The sequence below is a fragment of the Oryctolagus cuniculus genome, chromosome 1 (assembly GCF_964237555.1).
Source record: "Oryctolagus cuniculus chromosome 1, mOryCun1.1, whole genome shotgun sequence".
NCBI lineage: Eukaryota > Metazoa > Chordata > Mammalia > Lagomorpha > Leporidae > Oryctolagus > Oryctolagus cuniculus.
This window is the reverse complement of record NC_091432.1, coordinates 203,976,690-203,997,721: the sequence shown is the minus strand read 5'-3', so window position 1 is coordinate 203,997,721 and position 21,032 is coordinate 203,976,690. Positions and strand designations below refer to the sequence as shown.

General features: G+C 42.8%; 1 protein-coding gene across 3 annotated transcripts in view; it reads left to right on the top strand.

Moving 5' to 3' along the window:
* The window catches only part of TEX10 (testis expressed 10), a 67,262-nt gene that overhangs the window by 41,435 nt on the left and 4,795 nt on the right, over positions 1-21,032 (top strand). For all 3 annotated transcript variants that reach the window (XM_008260939.3, XM_017349127.3, XM_002707942.5), the window contains 4 exons: positions 852-940; positions 4,960-5,093; positions 12,058-12,138; positions 14,978-15,159. In XM_008260939.3, coding sequence (XP_008259161.1) covers positions 852-940; positions 4,960-5,093; positions 12,058-12,138; positions 14,978-15,159 — 486 coding nt within the window. The remainder of the gene's footprint in view (positions 1-851; positions 941-4,959; positions 5,094-12,057; positions 12,139-14,977; positions 15,160-21,032) is intronic.

Genomic DNA, 21,032 nt, shown 5'->3' with positions numbered 1-21,032 from the left:
TGATATTTATTCAGATGTCCATGATTAAAATTTGTAATTTCAGTTTATTAAATCTTACCCTTCTCAGTCTGTTTTGTTTATATCCATGTTTGACATTTGCTCTCTTCCTAGCCTTCCCTTGAAAGGAGTTTTTTCTTTTTAAAAATGTATTTATTTTAGAGAGAGCTCCCATCTCTTGGCTCACTTACCAAATGCTCACCCACAGTAGCTTGGAGCTCAATTCACATGGGTAGCAGGGACCCACCCACTTAAGCCATCACTTCTGTCTCGCGTGGTATATGTTGGTGGATAACCTAGAATTTGGAGTGGAGCCAGGACTGGAACCCAGGCACTCTGATGTGGGATGCAAGTGTCCCAACTGGTGGCTTAACTGCTAGGCCAAATACTCTCCCAGCAGCAATTTTTAAAGAAGTTACTGGAAACTGAACTTGTGTCAGGAACCAAGTAATTCTCATTTAATGAGAAACTACTTTACATTTAGCTATTTTGAGTCTTCTGCCAATACCTTAGCTGTACTGTTGTGAAATAGAAATAGTAAAAAAATGAAAAAGCAGAACTTCAGCTTGGCTCTTTGGACTCATTTTCAAGTGGGGTAGAAATTTGTATTATACCATGTATGTAGATCAGTTACACTTTTAACGAAACTTTACATAAGTATGTTAGAATTTAAAATTTTTATATTGTACTGAACCTCTTATATATGAAAGTAAAACAGTATGTACTATGGATTTGTTTTAAGCTATTAAATCAGATTGTTTTTAGTAAGGAAAAATGAATATATACTATGCTATCTTTGATTTTATAAAGTTTTTAATCACTTTTGTTAATAGTTCTCCCATTGTTTTTTATAGATCGTCATTTTCTGGATGGAAGTATTCAGTTAATGACTGGTTGATCAGTGATGTGGACTATATCAGCTTCTTATTTTCCACACTTGCAGGTAACTATATTCACTTGCAGAGAAAAAGCTACTATGAGTCACTATTCTTCTAAGATCTACAGTCTTACCTGTTTGACTATAGGTTTTGTTTTGTTTTATTTTTGACAGGCAGAGTGGACAGTGAGAGAGAGAGAGAAAGGTCTTCCTTTTGCCGTTGGTTCACTCTCCAATGGCCGGCGCGCTATGGCCGGCGCACCGTGCTGATCCAATGGCAGGAGCCAGGTGCTTCTCCTGGTCTCCCACGGGGTGCAGGGCCCAAGTACTTGGACCATCCTCCACTGCACTCCCTGGTCACAGCAGAGAGCTGGCCTGGAAGAGGGGCAACCGGGACTAGAACCCGGTGTGCCGGCGCTGCAAGGTGGAGGATAGCCTAGTGAGCCACAGCGCCGGCCCTGACTTTAGGTTTTAAAGATGACTATATAGTCTGCCTATCTTGGAATGGTTTTTATTTTGATTAATAAGTGGGAATCTGGAAAAGGAAGACCTTTCTCTCTCTCTCATTCTGCCTGTCCAAAAAAAAAAAAAAAAAAAAGTGGGAATCTTTGAAAGAATGTTTATACCCTATGTTATCAGGTGCCTCAAAGAAGGTGATAGATGGCTCACCTTTAAATTTCTCATAATCAAAAACTTGAGGATCATTTGAATGTCACTTGGTATCTGATTGGCTCTTTTTAAAATAGCCAGAGAAAATACCACTATAAGCTTAAAAAAAAAAAAAAAGATTAGCAGAATATCCATTTTAAACATTTTAAAATATTCAACTTGGGCCAGCACCGTGGCTCAATAGGCTAATCCTCCACCTGTGGCGCCGGCACACCGGGTTCTAGTCCTGGTCGGGGCGCTGGATCCTGTCCCAGTTGCCCCTCTTCCAGCCCAGCTCTCTGCTGTGGCCCGGGAGGGCAGTGGAGGATGGCCCAAGTGCTTGGGTCCTGCACCCGCATTGGAGACCAGGAGAGGCACCTGGCTCCTGGCTTCGGATCAGCGCAGTGCGCCGGCCGCAGCGGCCGTTGGAGGGTGAACCAATGGCAAAAAGGAAGACTTTCTCTCTCTCTCTCTCTCTCTGTCTCTCACTGTCCACTCTGCCTGTCAAAAAAAAAATATTCAACTTGATTTATGAATAATATCACATTTTGATTATTTGTTTTCTGCATTCCATTTAAGATAACTTTTTTTTTTTTTTTTTTTTTGAGACTGTGGGGGAGTGGGGATAGAGAGATTGATCTTCCATCTGCTGGTTCACTCCCCAGTGGCCACAACAGCCAGGGCTAGGCCAGGCCAGAGCCAGGAGCTTCTTCTAGGTCTCCTACATGGGTGCTGGAGCCCAAGCACTTATGTGGGCCATCCTTCATTGCTTTCCCAGGTACATTCGCAGGGAGCTGGATCAGAAGTAGAGCAGCCAGGATCCTTATGGGATGTCAGTTTTGCAGGCCACAGCTTTAGCTGCCACCACAACACTGGCCCCTATTGTGTTATTTCAACTGGTCACTTTGTACTTGGATGATAATGAGATTCTTTGATTTTCTGAAGATTTGAGATAAGGAGAGTTAGTTAAGATCTTGTTGATATGCAAAATGAACTTGATAGTTACTATAGTGAATCTAGCAAGATATTTTAAAAGCTAAGTGCATCCCATATTGGCGCCTGTTTGAGACCTCAGCCGCTCCACTTCTGATCCAGTTCTCTGCTGTGGCCTGGGAAAGCAGAGGAAGATGGCCCAAGTACTTGGAACCCTGCACCACATGGGAGACCTAGAAGAAGCTCCTGGCTCCTGGCTTCTGATTGGCAAAGCTCTGGCCATTGCAACTATTTGGAGAATGAATCAGCAGATGGAAGATTCATTCTCTCTCTCTCTCTCTCTCTCTCTCTCTCTGATTCTCTGTGAATAAATAAATAAATCTTTAAAGAGAAAAAAGGGTAAATGTAAACCCTTAAATGTTTACTTGGCATTTTTTGAATCTACATATTTGAGGTTGGAGGTCTTTATGGTTTAATCATCCCATCAAAAAGTTGTTACTTGTTTTAGAATGTTCCTTAGGAGTCAGTATTGTTATGTGGCTATCATACTAGTTGATACCTTTTTAGGTTTTACTCAATGAAAATAGTGACCTGAACATCAAAGCAGAAAGCTAGGGTTTGGCCATGTCAGTGGTATTCTGATCATTTTGAGAGCTACCTTTTAGGAGGAAGGCTGGCAAATTGCCTGCATAGGTTAGGCCAAATGCATAGGATTTTTGAGGGAATCAGAATATATGTTGTCAAAATTCAAAGGACATTAGGAGGATAGAGAAATTTTAAAACATGAAATGACTTTATTCTATGTTTTTAGAAACAAATGTGTAGTGCTCGGTACATACTTGTACATACTTGTAAGTGGAGGAGTAATAATGAATGTATCATTGCTTTTACTTGCTCATTTGCTTTTTCCCCTCCTCTGATTGTTTTATTTATTTTAAGTGATTTATTAACTTATTTGAAAGGTGGAGTTACAGATAGAGACAGAGGCAGAGAGAGAAGGAGAAGTCTTCTATCTGCTGGGTCACTCCCCACATGGCTGCAGTGCCCGTGGTGGGCCATGCTGGAGCCAGGAGCTTCTTCCAGGTCTCCCAATTGGTGGCAGGGGCCCAAGGACTAGGACCATCTTGTGCTGCTTTCAGGCACATTAGCAGAGATCTGGATTGGAAGTGGAGCAGCCAGGACTTGATCTGAATTAGAAGTAGAGTGCCCATATGGTATGCCAATGCTGCAGGTGGCAACTCTACCCACTATACCACAGAGCCAGCCCCTACGATTTATTGTTTGAAAAGCAGAGTTAGAGAGAGATTGATCTGTCTTCAGACCACTGGTTCATTCCCGGGTAGCTGCAATAGCCAGGGCTGGGCCAGGGCAAAGCCAGGATCCAGAATCATTTTCTGGGTCTCCCACATGAGTGGTAAGGACTCAGCGAGATTTTTTTTTTTTTTTTTTTTTAAGATTTTATTCATTCACGGGGCCAGTGCTGTGGTGTAATGGGTGAACCAGCGAATGGAACACTTCTCTCTCTCTCTCTCCCCCTCCCTCCCTCTCTCCCTCTCTCCCTCTCTCCCTCTCTCCCTCTCTCCCCCTCTCCCCCTCTCCCCCTCCCTCCCTCCCTCCCTCTCCTGGTTAGCTCTGCCTTTCAAATGAATAAATAAATCTTAGGAAAAAAGATTTATTTATTCGTTTGAAAGGTAGAGTTACAGAGAGAGATCTTTTTTTTGAAAGTTATTTATTTATTTGAAAGCTGGAATTACAGGGACAGAGGCAGGGAGGGGGGAGAGAGAGAAAGAGAAGAGAGAGGTCTTCCATCCACAGGTTCACTCCCCAAATGGCTGCAATGGGTGCAGCTGTGCTGATCTGAAGTCGGGAGCCAGGAGCTTCTTCTGGGTCTCCCATGTTGTTGCAGGGGCCCAAGGATTTGGGCCATCTTCTGCTTTCCCAGGCCATAGCAGAGAGCCAGATCAGAAGTGGAGCAGCTGGGACTTGAACCAGCGCCCATATGGGATGCCAACATTGCAGGCAGTGGCTTTACCCGCTACACCGCAGTGTCAGCCCCTCACTGAGTTTTACTGCTTTCTCATGCCGTTAGCAGGGAGCTGGATCAGAAGTGGAACAGCCAGGGCATGAACCAGCACCTGTATTGAATGCCGACATTGCAAGCGGTGGCTTATCTGACTGTGTCACAATGCCGTTCCTATTGCTCATTTCTTTTTAACACTTATTATTAACTAGAAAGATGATACTATTTCATTTTGTTGTAAGTAAAAAATGTTAAACCTTGTTTCTTGCTGTATTTTAGCTTGAGCTGTGTACGTACATCTGTTGTATGTATAATTACATGATTTTCACTGCCTTCATTGAAAAGTACTGCATGAAGTGCAGAAACTCAGCAAGATAGTTCAAACAAGGAGGTACTTGAAACATGTCATCTCTTTTTTCAGGGAATAATAAAGAATACCACTGCTCTGTTTTTTTTAATTGGCCTACTTTGTTACCTGCTTTAGGATTTTCAAAAGAGGAGTTGAGTTGGCTTCAGAGCCTTCGAGGAGTTCCTCATGTCATCCAGACCCAGCTTTCTCCTGTGCTGCTCTACCTTACAGATTTGGATCAATTTTTACACCACTGGGATGTCACAGAGGTAATAGTGGATTTTTTTTTTTTTTTTAAAGATTTATTTATCCATTTGAAGGAGAGAGAAAGGGAGATCTTCATCTGCTGGTTTACTCCCCAGATGGCTGCAGTGGGCTGAGGCAGGCTGAAGCCAGGTGCCAGCAGCTTCATCCAGGTCTCACGCGGGTGCAGGGGCAAGCACTTGGGCCATCTTCTGCTGCTTTCCCAGGCCATTAGCAGAGAGCAGGATTAGAAGTAGAGCAGCCAGGACTCGAACCAGCACCCATATGGGATGCTGGTGCTGTAGGCAGAGGCTTAACCTACTGCACCACAGTGCCAGCCCTCCCCCCTCCCCCCGCAAAGATTTATTTCATTTATTTTAAAGAGGGGGAGAAAGAGATCTTCTGTATGCTGGTTCACTCCCCAAATGGCTGCAACAGCCAGAGCTGGGCTGATCTAGATCCAGGAGCCAGAAGCTTCCTCCAAATTTCCCATGTGGATGCAGGGGCCCAAGTACTTGGACCATCCTTTATTGCATTCTCAGGTTTATCAGCAGAGAGCTGGATGGGAAGTGGAGCAGCCAGGACTTGAACTGACACCCATATGTAACGCCAGCACTGTAGGCTGCCGCTTAATCTGTGCCACAACACTGGCCCCGGAATTGATTTCTTTGAAGATGACTTTTTAACAGAAAAGGTTACTAAAGCAGTTCCTTTGGTTTTAATAATTAATACGTAACTTACTTTACCTAAATTTAAAATCCTAATTCTTAAGATTTGAAGTTCAGCATTGAAATCTTTTTTTTTTTTTTAAAGATTTATCCTCTCCTTATTACTCATAGTGGTTGGTATTGTGTTTACTTGTAGGTTCTCCATGTATAATTTTTTTAAAAAGATTTTCATTTACTTTTTATTATTTGCAAGTCAGAATTAACACAGAGAAGGAGAGGCAAAGAGAGAGAGAGAGGTCTTCCATCCTCTGGTTCACTCCCCAATTGGCTGCAATGGCTGGAGGTGCGCTGATCAGAAGCCAGGAGCCAGGAGCTTCTTCTGGGTTTCCCACGTGGGTGCAGGGGCCTAAGGACTTGGACCATCTTTTATTGCTTTCCCAGGCCATAGCAGAGAGTTGGATCAGAAGTGGAGCAGCCGGGATTTGAACCGGCGCCCATATAGGATGCCAGCACTGCAGGCGGCGGCTTTACCTGCTACGTCAGAGCGCCGGCCCCCATGTATAATGGTTTTAATAAAAGTGAAAGGAAGTAATAATAAATTGAGTAGCCAACATAATCATTTAATATCTAATATTTTGTCTTATTCCATAGTAACAAAGAGCTAAAAACTGAGGTCAAGGTCGTGAATGCTAAGTTGTTCTAAAACAACTGAATTTAATGTATTTACCCCGTGATGTTTTGGAGAAAGCACAGTATGGAATTAGTTGGCCCGGATTTCATGCATAGATTGCCAGCTTCTAGTTGGGTGACTTATAATTCAGGTAACCTATCTAGGCTTTGTTTTATTGAGGTCTTGAACTAAATAATAAGTTCCTGTAGCTTTCTTATTTCTGCATGATAATTTAAATATCTTATAAGCATATCATCATTGTAATACCAAGACAGTTTTCAGGAAAAGGTAATCAAGGGGCCTGCTTTATGGCACAGAGGATTAAGCCACTGCCTATGGTGCCGGCATCCAATATTGGCACTGGTTTAAGTCCCAGCTGCTCCACTTCCAATCCAGCTGCCTGCTAATGTGCCTGGGAAAGCAGCAGGAGATGGCCCAAGTCCTTGGGCCCTGCACCCACGTGGAAGATCCAGAAAAATCTCCTGGTTCTTGGCTCCTGGATTTAGCCTGGCCCAGCTCCAGTTGTTGTGGCCATTTGGGGAGTGAACCAGTGGATGAAAGATCTATCTCTTCCTTCTCTCTCTCTCTCTCTCTCTCTCTCTCTCTGCTTTCAAAATAAAATAAAGTTAGTAGGAGAAAATATCATTTAGCACCACCAAAAATTTTTTAAAAAGAAAATGTAATCAAATATATTTCTGAGGTGACCATTTGGCATTGTCATGCATTGAAGTTCAAGGTTGCTATCTTTGAAATATTAAGACATATATTAGGAAAAATCTGAAAGTATCAATTTTAGCTTCTGAAGTTTCCAAGCGAAGATTTTAATTAAACTTTGTTATATTCAAGTTGTTTTCATACAAAATATTTTTGACATCCTTAGCATAATAATTTTCTAATTATTCCATTTGGACATGGGGTTTTTTAATTTTGTGGTAGTGTTATTTCTAGACTGAAATAATTTTTTCTTAAACTTTTTTAATTTATTGAATACCTACTATGAACTAGTCTTTAGGTGCTCAAGTTATAGTAGTTAAGTACATCTTGTTTTGTTTTTTTTTTTTTTAAGATTTTATTTGTTTACTTGAGAGGTAGAGTTACAGATAGAGGGAGAGACAGAAAGGTCTTCCATCTACTGGTTCATTCCCCAAATGGCCATAATAGCCGGGGCTGGGCCAATCCAAAGCCAGGAGCCAGAATCTTTTCAAGTTTCCCACATGGGTGGGCACTTGGGCTGTCTTGTACTGCTTTCCCAGGCCATTAGCAACTATGTGTGCCCCAGGCCCACAGCCTCCTCCCCCCTTTAAGATTTATTTATTTATTTGAAAGAGTTACGGAGAGGCAGAGGTGGCACACGCAGGGATGGTCGGGGGGGGGGGGGGGTTGTCCCCAAATGGCTGTAACCGCTAGGACTGGGCCAGGCTGAAGCTGGGAATCAGGAGCTTCATTTGGGTCTCCCACATGGGTGGCAGGGGCCCAAGCACTTGGGCCATCTTCTGCTTTCCCAGGTCCTTAGGTGGGAAGCTGGATTGGAAGTGGAGCAACTAGGATTTGAACCTGCTCCTGGATGGGATACTGGCACAACAGGCCTTACCTGCTGTTCTACAGCCCTGACCCCCAAACTTTTTATTAAGTAGATATTATTCACAGTATAATTCAGAGGGACAGAAGAATCATAGTGAAAGTTTTCCTCCATCCCCTGTCAGCCTCCCATTTTCCCTGCCTAACTTGTATTAGTTTCTGTTACCAGGTTTCTGCTAGCCCCAGATGTTTACAAATGACTGCATGTTTTCTTTACAAATCATATATTCGTTTGGTTTTATCCTTTTATAAAAATAGTATACTATGTACACTGGTCTGGACTTCATAGTTTTCACTGAAGTGACAGGTTATATGACCTTATATGATTTTTACTGTGGGAAACAGTAATTAACAGATAGAGCTCAAAGGAGAAAGGAATCTCTGGACCTTTCTCAACAGAAGATTCTCTTTTCAGGTCCAGTGAACAGTTCAAGTTTGATGTTAATTGTCATTTATAAAATACTGAATAGTTGCAAAAGAATATTTTTAATACAGATAATCTCCAAAAAATACTGATACAAAATCTACTTGAAGAAATGAGGTTACTGTGGCTGGTGCTGTGGCATAGTAGGTTAAACATCTGCCTGTGGCGACAGCATCCCATATGGGTGCTGGCTAGAGTGCTGCTCCACTTCCCATCCAGCTCCCTTCTGATGGCCTGGGAAAACAGTAGAAGATGGCAGCCATTAGGGGAGTGAATCAGCAGATGGAAGACCCCTCTCTCTGTCTCTCCATCTCTCTAACTCTGCCTCTCAAATAAATCATAAAAAAAGAGGGTGCTTAAAAAAATTGTGGGAAATATCATTTAAAAAAATAGTGCAAAAAAGTTATTTTGAAATACATACAGTTTTGAAGATCCTCTGGACGAATTCCAATGTTTTTCAAGCCCCTATGTGTCTGTTTTTATCTCAGGAGTAACACAACCTTCAGTTTTATGATACTCTTGCATCTGTATAGTTTTATCATCTACATGTATGAACTGCAAATAATGTATAGTTTTACATTATCGAACTTTTTAAAAGGGAATGTTTTTATTCATTTAATGTGCCCCAAGATACCTATGTTCATGTGTAAGTAGTTCATTCTTTTCATTGTTTATGGTATTGCATTATACCAAGAAACTTAGATTCATTTTTTGTTCGTGTTTGAGTTTTTATTATTCCATTTTATCTCCACTTGTGGTGTAGTGGTTATTCCTTTCAAAGTTATTAAATATTTGCTCTTTAACCTGATACAGTCTGCCTTGAAATTATGGTTTCACTTCATAACAAAAAATGATGATTTGTGATTTGTTTTTCTATATGTTATGTCTGTTTTTCTCCCCATGCCTCTCCCCACACACATTTAAAGATTTTCTTCTCTACTGTTTGTTTCAACAAACAGGGCTATTTTTAAAAATTTCTGATTCTGAAAGTATGCTATGTCTTCATGTTCACTGATCTTTTCCATAGTATCTAATCTGCGTTTAAATCCAACTAACGAATTTTAGATTTCACTACACCTTTTTTAGGTTATGAACTGAGTTTTGTATCTTCTGTTTCTTTCCTGGTAGTCAATTTTATATAAAAGTTATATTAAAATTCTTGTCTGCTAATTCTTTTTTTTTTTTTTTTTTAAGATTGATGTACTTAAGGCAGAGAGGAGAGGTCTTTTATCTGCTGGTTCATTCCCCAAACAGCTGTAATGGCTGGAGCTGGACCGATCCAAAGCCAGCAGCCAGGAGCTTCTTTTGAGTCTCCGAGGTGGATTCAGGGGCCCAAGAACATGGGCCATCCTCTATTGCTTCCCCAGCCCATAGCAGAGAGCTGATCGGAAGTGAAGCAGCTGGGATTTGAACTGGCACCCATCTGGGATATGGGCACTTCAGGCAGTGGCTTTACCTGCTATTGCACAGTGCTGGCCCCCTATCTGCTCATTCTTTTATCTTTGTCAGTTATGTAGAGTGAATTTTTTTCCTGGTTATATGTCAGATTTTTAGGCCTCTTGACATGTCTAGTAGTTAGATAGTGAATAATGGAAATTTTATGTTGTTGAGTGGTAAATTTTGCTGTCCTCTTTAAGTGTTTTGACTTTGTGCCTGTCAGGTTACTTGAGGATGACCTGCTTGATCTTGTTTAAAAAAAAGTTTTTTAAATAAGAGAGGCATCTGCTATCTACTCCCCAGTGTCCCCAACAACCTGAGGTCCAAAATCAGGAACCGAGAATCTAGACCAAGTTTCTCCATGGGTGGCAGGAACCCTGTTACTTGGGCTTCACTGCTGCCCCCCGCAGAGTCCTCAGCAGCAGGAAGATGGAATCAGGAGCAAGGTTGGGTGAGGGAACCAGGCACTCTGATGTGGGCATCTCTGTGATGTCTCAACTGCTAGGCAAACACCTACCCCAGCTTGGTTCTTTTGAGTCTTGATTTTAAGCTTTGTTGGTATGATTTATTTAGGACAAGTAGACAGCAGTTTGTATTTAAAAACATTATATGACAGAGTCTACATGGCTTGTGAAGCTTAAAACATTTGTTATCTGACCCTTTATGAAAACATTTACCAACTTCTGTTCAAGGGCTAACAGGCCTTCTACTAATTGAATATCTTCTGAATGACCTGGTTGTTCTGTGATGATGCTCCCTTCTGCCTGGTCAGAACTCAGCTCTGCTCTGATTGATCTTTGGGACTGGTTCAGTTAACAGCTCCTGCTTGTCCTCTGCCTGGCGTCCTGAGGCACAGCTTAGTATTCAGCAACACAGCTGATCAGTATATGCTCCTCAGTGTAGTTCCCTCCTCTCAGGTAGTTGCAAATTCTGGCTACCACAGTTTTCTCATAAATCCTGTTTCTCTCCACATCGTGCTTGGTGTTCCCTGCTCTGCGCTGCAGTCCATGAAGTGGCTTCCACAGAAAACCAAGAGAACTACTGGGCTTACTTAGGCTTTTGCTTTCTTTCTTTGGCTATCATAGTCCTTTGTTACCCATTGGCTAATGATTGAAAGCGTTTGTTTTCCATATATAAGTTTTCTACTTGTTGACTGTGGGGTTCCAATTCTGCCTCTAGTTAACTCCATCATGGCTGGAAGTGACAATCTCAAGCTATGGTAAATGAGAATGACTGCTTGTGCCTGATAACTTAGCAACCCTTCACATACTTTAATCAGTACAGCAGTTAGAAAACTCCCCACTGCACAAGGAATTCTGGACCTTGTCCCTTTTTTATGGTTTTTTAATTTGCTACCATACCTGTCTCCATAGATCATATATTGTCTTAAAACTCCAGGTTTCACCTTAGAGGGCTGGGAATTGGTTTCTCCATCAAGTCTAAAATCTAATCTTTGCTTATCCATATGGTTTGTCTACATACTTCATTTTTGGCATTGTACTATCAGAATCTAGAATTTGTGCTATGACTGATGTCTGTGAAGGTCTTGGGCTGTCCTCTTCTTCCAGTTTTTTTTTTTTGAAAATTGAAAAGTATCAGGTGTTAAACTCCTATCTCCTTTTTCTTAATGTCCTGTAGGTTTTTTTTGTTTTTGTTTTTGTTTTGCCTTTGGGGAATAGGAGACAGGGATATGATTAAGCAGAAGACAAAGTTGAACCTCCCTAATCTGAAAATCCAAAAACTGAAATGCTTAAAAATCAAAAACACTTCTGGTTCTAAGTATCTTAGATAAGGGATACTCAAGCTATGTTAGTATCTTTCTGAGTCTTTAAGTGTTTCTTCTATGAACTAATTTTCCACCTTTGCTCATATCACTCAGATCTTTCTGTTACAGCACTTAATAGAAATACTATGTAAGTGATTGGTAGAATGTAAGCTATTTGAAGGGTGAGAGAGAAAAATTTTTGATTTTTTCATTTCTGCGTAGTATATAAACTGAATTAATGTTCAGTAAATGTGCAGTAGATTATTTGGAAAATTAGCCCATATGTGAGGTGTTTTTGTTTGATCTTTGACTTTTGCATTTTCAGAGGCATTTTTTGTTACATTTCCTGTTAATAGTAAAGTAAGTAGGTTTAAACAAAAAGCTCATTGAACTTGTTTCTGACATGAAATGTCCTGATTCGATTACTGATTTTCTGCTTTTCTGACAGGCAGTTTGTCACAGTTTATTGGTTATTCCTGTCCGAAGTCAGAGCTTTGACATCCTGCAGAGTGCCATCAGCAAGCATTTGGTAAATATCCTTAAAGTTGTTTTTCTCTTAAAAAAAAAAAAAAAGAATTGGGGGGCCAGTGCTGTGGCATAGTGAGTAAAACCACCACCTGGAGTGCCAGCATCCCATATGGGCTCTGGTTTGAGTCCTGGCTGCTCCACTTCCGATCCACCTCCCTGCTAATGTCCCTGGGAAAGAAGTGGAAGATAGCTCAAGTGCTTTGGCCCCTGCACCCACATGGAAGACCTGGAAGAAGTTCCAGGCTCCTGGCTTTGGATTGGCCAAGCTCTGGCCATTGCAGCCATTTGAGTAATGAACCAGCGGATGAAAGACCTCTCTGCTTCTGCCTCTAACTCTGCCTTTCAAATTAATTTAAAATTTAAAAAATCTGGGCTGGTGTTGTTGGTTAGCAGTTTAAGCCACCATCTGCAGTGGCTGCATCCCATTTGGGTGCCAGTTCAAGTCCCAGCTGCTCTTCTTTCCATCCAGCTCCCTGCTAATGGCCTGGGAAAGCAGCAGGAGATGGCCGGAGTCCTTAGAGACCTGGATGAAGTTCCTGGCTTTTGGCTTGACCTGGCTCAGCCCTGCCTGTTGTAGCTATTTGTGGAGTGAACCAGCAGATAGAAGAAGATCAGTGTGTCTGTCTCTCTCTCCTTCTCTCTGTAATTGTTTCAAATAAATTCTTTCAAAAAAATCCTCAAATATGGAGATTGATTTGTTGAGATTGAATCTGCCTTAGCTGCAGAGAGTTTCTGGGATCCCAATCTTAGTGATATTGTAGCCTCTCAAGACATGATGTGTGGAGAGAAATGAGAAATCTTGAGGTTTTTCTTGGCTGTTATTAATAATTCTGTAACTTTGGAAAAATTCCTTCTTTTCCCAATAACTTCTTTCTTTTTAATTTATTTGGATGGCAGAGAGAGAGAGAGAGAGAGAGAGAGATATCTTAGGACCATAATAGTCAGGGCTAGGCCAGGTTGAAGCCAGAAGCCTTCAACACCATCTGGGTCTCCCATGTGGGTGGCAGGGACCCAACCACTTGGGCCATCATCTGCTGCCTTCCCAGGCACATTATTAGCAGGGAGCTGTATCAAAAGCAGAGTGGCTGGGACTTGTAGCACTCCAATATGGGATTCTGGTGTTGCAAGCAGCGGCTTATCCTGCTATACCACAGCATCCTTGCCCAGGAGTTTTAGTTAATACATCTGTGAAATGAGAGACACTAACATAGTGGCTCAGATCCATTCTGATTTGTAATGATGCTCTTGTATGGAATTCACATGTGCCTGGTGTCAGTGTGTGGAGAATCCAGCATTCAGACTGGAGTCTGCATTCCATGTAGGTGATTTGGGGTCCAAAGTGAGTACATTACCTTAACGGGCTTCAGGCTCAGTTGGCTCAATCCTGAGACCATCATGTCTTCTGACCTGGGTGTCTCTTATTCCCATTGTATTAAATTAACATTAGGTGTGCCTCTGTTGTTGGCTTTGAATTTTCTCCATTTTTTATATTTTGGCTTTTTTTTTTTTTTTAAGATTATTTATTTGAAACTCTAGTTACAGAGAGAAAGAGAAAGATACCTTCCATTCACTGTCTCACTCCCCAAATGGCTACAGCGGCCAGAGCTGGACCAGGCCAGGAGACAGGAGCTTCTTGGGGGTCTTCCACATGGGTGCAGGGGCCCAACCACTTGGGCCATCCCCTGCTGCTTTCCCAGGCTCGTTAAGCAGGGAGCTGGATTGGAAGTGGAGCAGCTGGGACTCCAGCTGTCGCCCATATGGGATGCTGGCCCTGCAGACAGTGGCCTAACCCACCGTGCCACAGGGGTGGCCCCTATACTTTGGCTTTTTATAATGGAGGGAGGGCTGCCAAATTCCATGGATTCGCTTGTCTGGTAATTTCATAGGTTTATCCACAGCCTCTTTTTTTCTTCTGAAAAGGTTATTTCTCTTGAATTGGAAAACAGTACTGCTTTGAATTCCTAATACTCTTTTTCTCCCTGCTGTCAGACTTCCCACCCTTAACCTGTGTTATCACAGATACCCACATTTTTAAATTTTACCTCCACTCCAGAGATTCATGCTTCCTGTCACTGCATTCATTAATCTAGTAAGATCAACATGCCAGTCCGTCTTGGCCATTATTTTCAGGCAGCTTGATGTAGGAGGTTAAGACCTCAAAGTGTGCAGACTTTTCTTTAGGATAACAGAAGTTTATAGAAGACTCAAATCATGTGTATGTACAATTACAAGGTTTTAGACTCTGCCTTAATGGCAGTGCATACAGTACTGTCTAGAAGAATTACTGTTCCATAATAGCCATTATCTGGCCTTCTAGGCTTTCTTGGCAGTGAAATGTTAAGATGTTAAATACAGTAATAGCTTTTACTATCTCCATTATGGAGGTATTTTCCATATTTGTGTTTGAATGTCTGACTCAGTCAAATGGCAGAGAAAGTCCTGGGATGGGAGTAGTGCCAGATAAAAGAGTTTTCCAGTCTGGATAATCTTTAAAAAAAAAAAAATTAAGTGTGGTTGTTGGTATCAGGGTTTTCTTTGGATGCATGAAACAATGCTATAGAAATCCTGATGTGGACAACTTGAGAAGACTGTTCTAAAAGTGACAGTGGTTTGGGTTAGTAATATTTCTTTAATTTGCATTTTTCAAAGTCCTTTAATTTGGAGATGAAATTCTCAAAGGGAGAACAGGATCAAAAGGTGGTGGCAGGTGGTATATGCTATGTATATATACTTGTTTTAAGTAGAAGTGATGTAAAGTAAACTAATTAATGAGTTTTGGGTTTTTTTTGGGGGGGATGGGTGTTGTAAAGGGGTAATTAATCTCATTTTTCTCTGCTCAGGTTGGATTGACTGTAATTCCTGACAGCACGGCCGGCTGTGTTTTCGGTGTTATCTGTAAGCTCCTGGATCATACATGTGTAGTTAGTGACACTCTACTGCCATTTCTGGCTTCTTGTTGCTACAGTCTTCTTTATTTTCTGCTCACTCTAGAGAAAGGGGAAGCAGAGCATCTAAGGAAGAGGTAATAATTGTTTTTTATTTCTCAACCTTGATATTTTTCCCCTAACCCCACTCCCCAGTAAATAGAGTAAAAGAGCACTCGTTTAGATGTCTTAAATTCTTTTTTAGATGGTTTATGTAAATCTAACTTGCTTTTCTTTGTTCCTTCCTGAAGCCTCTTTGTGTTACAGTGAGAATTTTTAGCCTTTTCTTTTTATTGTAAGTTAGAAATTTGACAAGTTAGATGTCATTATAAAGTTTCTTGAATTTTCCTTTGAATAACATTGCTGTATGTCTAGCAAAAACAAAAATTCCACCTTGAGGAAGATGGGCTATTAGGACAAGCCTTTGTATTTTGTTTTAGGCTTCATTAGAGCTAGCTAGAACTGAGTTTTAAATTCTTGGATTTAATGAAAGTATTCTGAAATGCTAGTTCTTTTAATTAGTATTTTTTGCTCATATGTAAGATTTAGGCTAGAGCTTCTAGGATAGTTTGGAAGATTTCTTCAACAGGTGAGCAAATATGAGGAAAATAAAAATAATTCTGTCACCTGCAATTAATATTTTGGTATGTGCCTTTCTGGTCTTTTTTGAACTTTGAAAGCCATGAAAATACATCAGACACACAGATTATATAAAACTTAAGAGTTTAAAGAGTGAATATAAACTGAACATCCATTTAATCAACCCTTAAGGTTCAGGACTAGAACATCATCAGCATATATATTTTTCCTGTGTTTTCCCCAGTTACATTTCACTTCTGAACTCCACCCCCAGCTCACCTTGGTGTCGATCAGCTTTCTTGATTTTTTGAAAGAAATGCTTGTATGTGCAATTGTGAATAGTATCATTTTTGTTTTGTGTATTTATGAATTTTGCATTATTGTGAGATTCATTAATATTGATTCATTAAGCTGTGTTCCATTTTTATTTTTCTGTACCAGGTATTAGCAAACTTCTTTAAAGATCAGTTAGTAAATATTTTAGGTTTTTCAAACTGTAAGATCTTTGTTGCAGCTACTCAGCAGTGCTATGAAAGCAGCAATAAATAATACATAAATAAATGACTATTTGAATAAAACTTTATTTATTTATTTATTTATTTATTTATTTATTTATTTTTTGACAGGCAGAGTGGACAGTGAGAGAGAGAGAGACAGAGAGAAAGGTCTTCCTTTTGCCGTTGGTTCACCCTCCAATGGCCACCGCGGCCGGCGCGCTGCGGCCGGCGCACCGCGCTGATCCGATGGCAGGAGCCAGGAGCCAGGTGCTTTTCCTGGTCTCCCATGGGGTGCAGGGCCCAAGCACCTGGGCCATCCTCCACTGCACTCCCTGGCCACAGCAGAGGGCTGGCCTGGAAGAGGGGCAACCGGGACAGAATCCGGCGCCCCGACCGGGACTAGAACCCGGTGTGCCGGCGCCGCAAGGCGGAGGATTAGCCTAGTGAGCCGCGGCGCCGGCCGAATAAAACTTTATTTATAAATATAGATTATGGGCTGGATTTGGCCTATGGCCAAAGTTTACTTATCCTGCTCTGTAGTATTCTATCAGTCTGTGATCACTTACCCATTTGTCGTTATTTTTTCCAGTAAGAATGTGTATGTGTAGAAAAAAGTATTATTTCACTGTAAATACACCATAAAATTTAAACATAATAGATTTGATGGTATTTTTCTCAAGTATCACTAGACTTTATGTCTGTTAGATCATGGAAGTCTTTATAAATGCAAGGAACTTCTTGGACTTAGGATTTTTTAAGATTCCACTATGAACTGTGTATTGCTGTTTGTTGCTTCCTGTTACTTGTTATTGCTCCGTTATTAAACATTTTCATGTGAAGTTTCAAACATCTTTGGTAGCTTCTTAGCACATCCTGCTTTGACTTTATGAGGCTGGACTGAACAAAATTCAGTGCATACAATACTCTTATGCCTTGTTTTAGGGGCTGTCGCTCCCCCTCTTCGTGGAGGAGCAACACTAAACCCTGCCTGGGCTTCATATCCGAGTCACGGCACCATTATGTCGCTCCCCGTCTTCGTGGGGGAACGACACAGGACCCTGCGCTGTTCTTTCGTCTGCTCGGCCCTCCCCGGGTTTGCTGCTGGTTCTTCCCGGGTTGGCTACTATCCCTTCCACCTCCGTGGAAGGGCAGTTCCCCCTGGCCGCATTCCCCACTTCCGCAGGGGAGCGGCACACCGCCGGCCGGTTCTCTCGGGGGCTGCACGGGTTCCCTTAGATGTTCCCCATAGATGTTCCTGGTGCATGCCGTCTCTCTCCTCCTTTATAGTCCTTCTCTGCCAATCCCAACTCGGCTGAGTACGCTGCTCTCCAATCAGGAGCAAGTCCTACAGTTAATTGGTTGAACTGGAGGCAGCTGTGCGGAAGCTGTTTACTTCTCTCCCAGCGCCATATTGTGGGAGAGCAGATGCATAGAATAAGTCCTAATTCGAGTAACTTAGTCTGGTCCGGATTGCTCCCCACAGATCCCCCTTTCTTTTTATTTTTTAGCGTTGATACGCGCCTGTCCTCGGTGTCCCGCGGCACACACTCTGCTCTACTTGCTAGAGCCGCCACAGGCTCTTACAAGTCCTATCAATCAGGAAAACCGAATCCGGGTCCTCTCTTCGCCATTGTGAGGAGGTTTTTAGGCGCTGATGCATGCCTGTGTTCGGTGCCCTGCAGCGCATGCTCTGCTCTGCCCGCAGGGGCTTACAAAACCTATCAGGCAAACCGAATCCAAGCCTTCTCATTGCCTTATTGTGGGGGAGACTTATTAGTGTTGGTTCGTGCCTATCTTCGGTGACCTGCAGCTCATACTCTGGTCGAGCTTTGCTGGCGCTTACCGCCTTAAATCAGGCAGACCGAATCCAAGCCTTCTAATTGGCATGTTGAGGGGAGGCCTTATTTTTCTCTATTTCTCTATCTCCGGGCATTCCTACCTCTCCCATTTCACTTCTATCTTCCAGCATTCCCATTTCTCTTTTACTTCACTTCCAAACTTCTGTTTCTCTTATCCCTGCGGCTTTCCGGCACCTCGCCCCGCCGGCGGGTTCCCGGCTCTGCGCCGCTTCAGCCCGCGCGCCTCTCTGCGCGGCTTCCCGGCTTTGCGCGGTCCGCGGTCTCCACGCTTAACCCTTTCGCGTCTGAACCACGGCCTACGCCAGCGTTCCCTATCTATTCACGCCCCGTGCTCTCTCTGCACGCGGCGGCTTCCGCGAGTAACACGGCGTAGCTTGCGTCTCCGCCACTAGGATTCAATCTAAGTTCCCCGGGCTAGCCTGGCGAATTCAACCCAGCGTACGTCTCCGCCCCACGGTTTGGCTTCCCGTCCTTTGCTCCCCGGGCTAATCAGACGGATCCCAACCTGGCTTACGTCTCAGCTTCTAGTTTCAACTTTTCGCCCCCTATTCCCGGGCTAACTTGAGAACCCCAAAGTGGCTTTCGTTTCCGCCTCGGCCTGCCCCCCGCGGCTTCAATTTCCCTAACATTTTTCTCTACCCGGTATGTTTCCCCAAGCTTTCCTCCAACGATATTCCTCCCTCATTTCTCCTGGCCTCTCCCCACAGTCCGCGTCCGAGTCTGTTTGTTCTAGCTTTCACTTTCGCTTTCGACCTTAGAGATTTCTCCCAGCTTCCCCCCGTAGTCCGAATCCGAGTCTATGCCTAGGCTTTCAATAGCTTCTTCCGGCTCCTTTTTCGTCCGGCTTTTCCCTAGGCTGTTTGCTAGTTTCTCTCTCCGGTATTTTCCCATTTCTTCCCGTTTCTTCCCTCCTAAGTTTGCTATCCGTCCTAGGTTTCCTATCCGAGCTAGGTTTCCTATCCGAGTCATTTCTTCCCTCCTAGGTTTCCTATCCGAGTCATTTCTTCCCTCCTAGGTTTCCTATCCGAGTCACGGCACCATTATGTCGCTCCCCCTCTTCGTGGAGGAGCAACACTAAACCCTGCCTGGGCTTCATATCCGAGTCACGGCACCATTATGTCGCTCCCCGTCTTCGTGGGGGAACGACACAGGACCCTGCGCTGTTCTTTCGTCTGCTCGGCCCTCCCCGGGTTTGCTGCTGGTTCTTCCCGGGTTGGCTACTATCCCTTCCACCTCCGTGGAAGGGCAGTTCCCCCTGGCCGCATTCCCCACTTCCGCAGGGGAGCGGCACACCGCCGGCCGGTTCTCTCGGGGGCTGCACGGGTTCCCTTAGATGTTCCCCATAGATGTTCCTGGTGCATGCCGTCTCTCTCCTCCTTTATAGTCCTTCTCTGCCAATCCCAACTCGGCTGAGTACGCTGCTCTCCAATCAGGAGCAAGTCCTACAGTTAATTGGTTGAACTGGAGGCAGCTGTGCGGAAGCTGTTTACTTCTCTCCCAGCGCCATATTGTGGGAGAGCAGATGCATAGAATAAGTCCTAATTCGAGTAACTTAGTCTGGTCCGGATTGCTCCCCACAAGGGGCAGTCGGTTAGTCTGCTGGCTAAGATGCTCATGTCCTACACCAAGAATGCCTGGGTTCAGTTTCCACCTGTGCACACCCTGGGAGGCAGTGGTGATGACTTAAGTCATTGGGTTCTTGCCACTCTTATGGAAGCCCTGGATTGAGTTCTAGCTCCTGCCTCTGCCCTGGCTCTAGCCCTTATAGGCTTTTGGGGGATGAACCAGTGCCTTTGAACTCTTCCTGTCTCTGTAATTTAAAAAAAAGCAGCAGCAGCCAGAGATACTTTATACCAAGTATTGGAAAGTTGATGTTAACAGTGATGTTAAATTGCCTCAAAGAAGTACTGTCAGCCAGAATGTTATGTACTTAAAATTCCCATTGTGACTACATTGTCCCCACTGGAGGTATTTGTACTCCTTACAAATACAAATAGTGAGAGTGCCAAATCAGGGGCTTGATCAGTTTAAGTTGTTCTGAACTGTGTCCCCTACACTTTGAAGATAATGTTCTGTAGTGTTTTTAACTCATCGTTACTAATGAAAAACTGGTAAGTCTGAGCCCTCTTGGTTTGAAGATAGTAATCTGTTTCGACTGTTCTCTTTGTTGTGTTGCACATCGGGTAGGTCCTGTGTAGGTTTATTACCCCGCTGGAGACCTAGTGTTCTGCTTTCATCTGAACACTCAGTGCTTTTCTTCAGGTCTAGAAGGTTGAGTTCTTTCTGTAGTGTGATCTTCCCCCCCGCCCTGTTGTTTCTATCTATCTATTCTAAAAACTCCTTTAATTAATGAGGATTTCTCATTCTGTCCTTCCTTATCTCTTAACATCTTCCAGTTGAGCTTTGATTTCATACACATTCTTTCCTACTCTTTGCCATTCTTGTTGGTTGGTACTACTTTGTAGCCATTCTTCTAATAGCTCTTTTTTCCTCTGTTGGAATTTTCCCTTATTTTGAGGAGCAAGAGGGGCTCTGGAGATTATCTTTTGTGGGGTTGAGTGAACTCATGTTTTGAGCTAATATACCTTTTCTGTTAAGTATGTCTGTTTTGCAGAGTCATGTGGATGTTTATGGGAAACTCCCAGTGGGACAGTTTCATTGTTGCATACTTCTAGCTTTCTGTTCCTTGCAGGGAGCCCAATTCAATCTCCTTACCTCTCACACTTGAGACCTGAAACCCCAGTTTTCGACAGTATTAGTTGTTTTTTTTTCTTTTTTTTATTTTAAATTCTTGTGATTATTTGAAATCTACCCAAATTAACAAGTAGAATGAATACAGACATGCACCATATAATGACCTTTTTGATGAAGGACAGGCTGCATAGGCAGTGGTGGTTGCATAAGATTATAATGGAGCTGAAAATTTCTTGTCACCTGGACACTGAAGCACAGTGCACTTATATGTTTGTGGTTGTGTTGTTGTAAACAAACCTGTGTTGTCAGTCATATAAAAGTATAGCAGTTGTGTGCAGTACA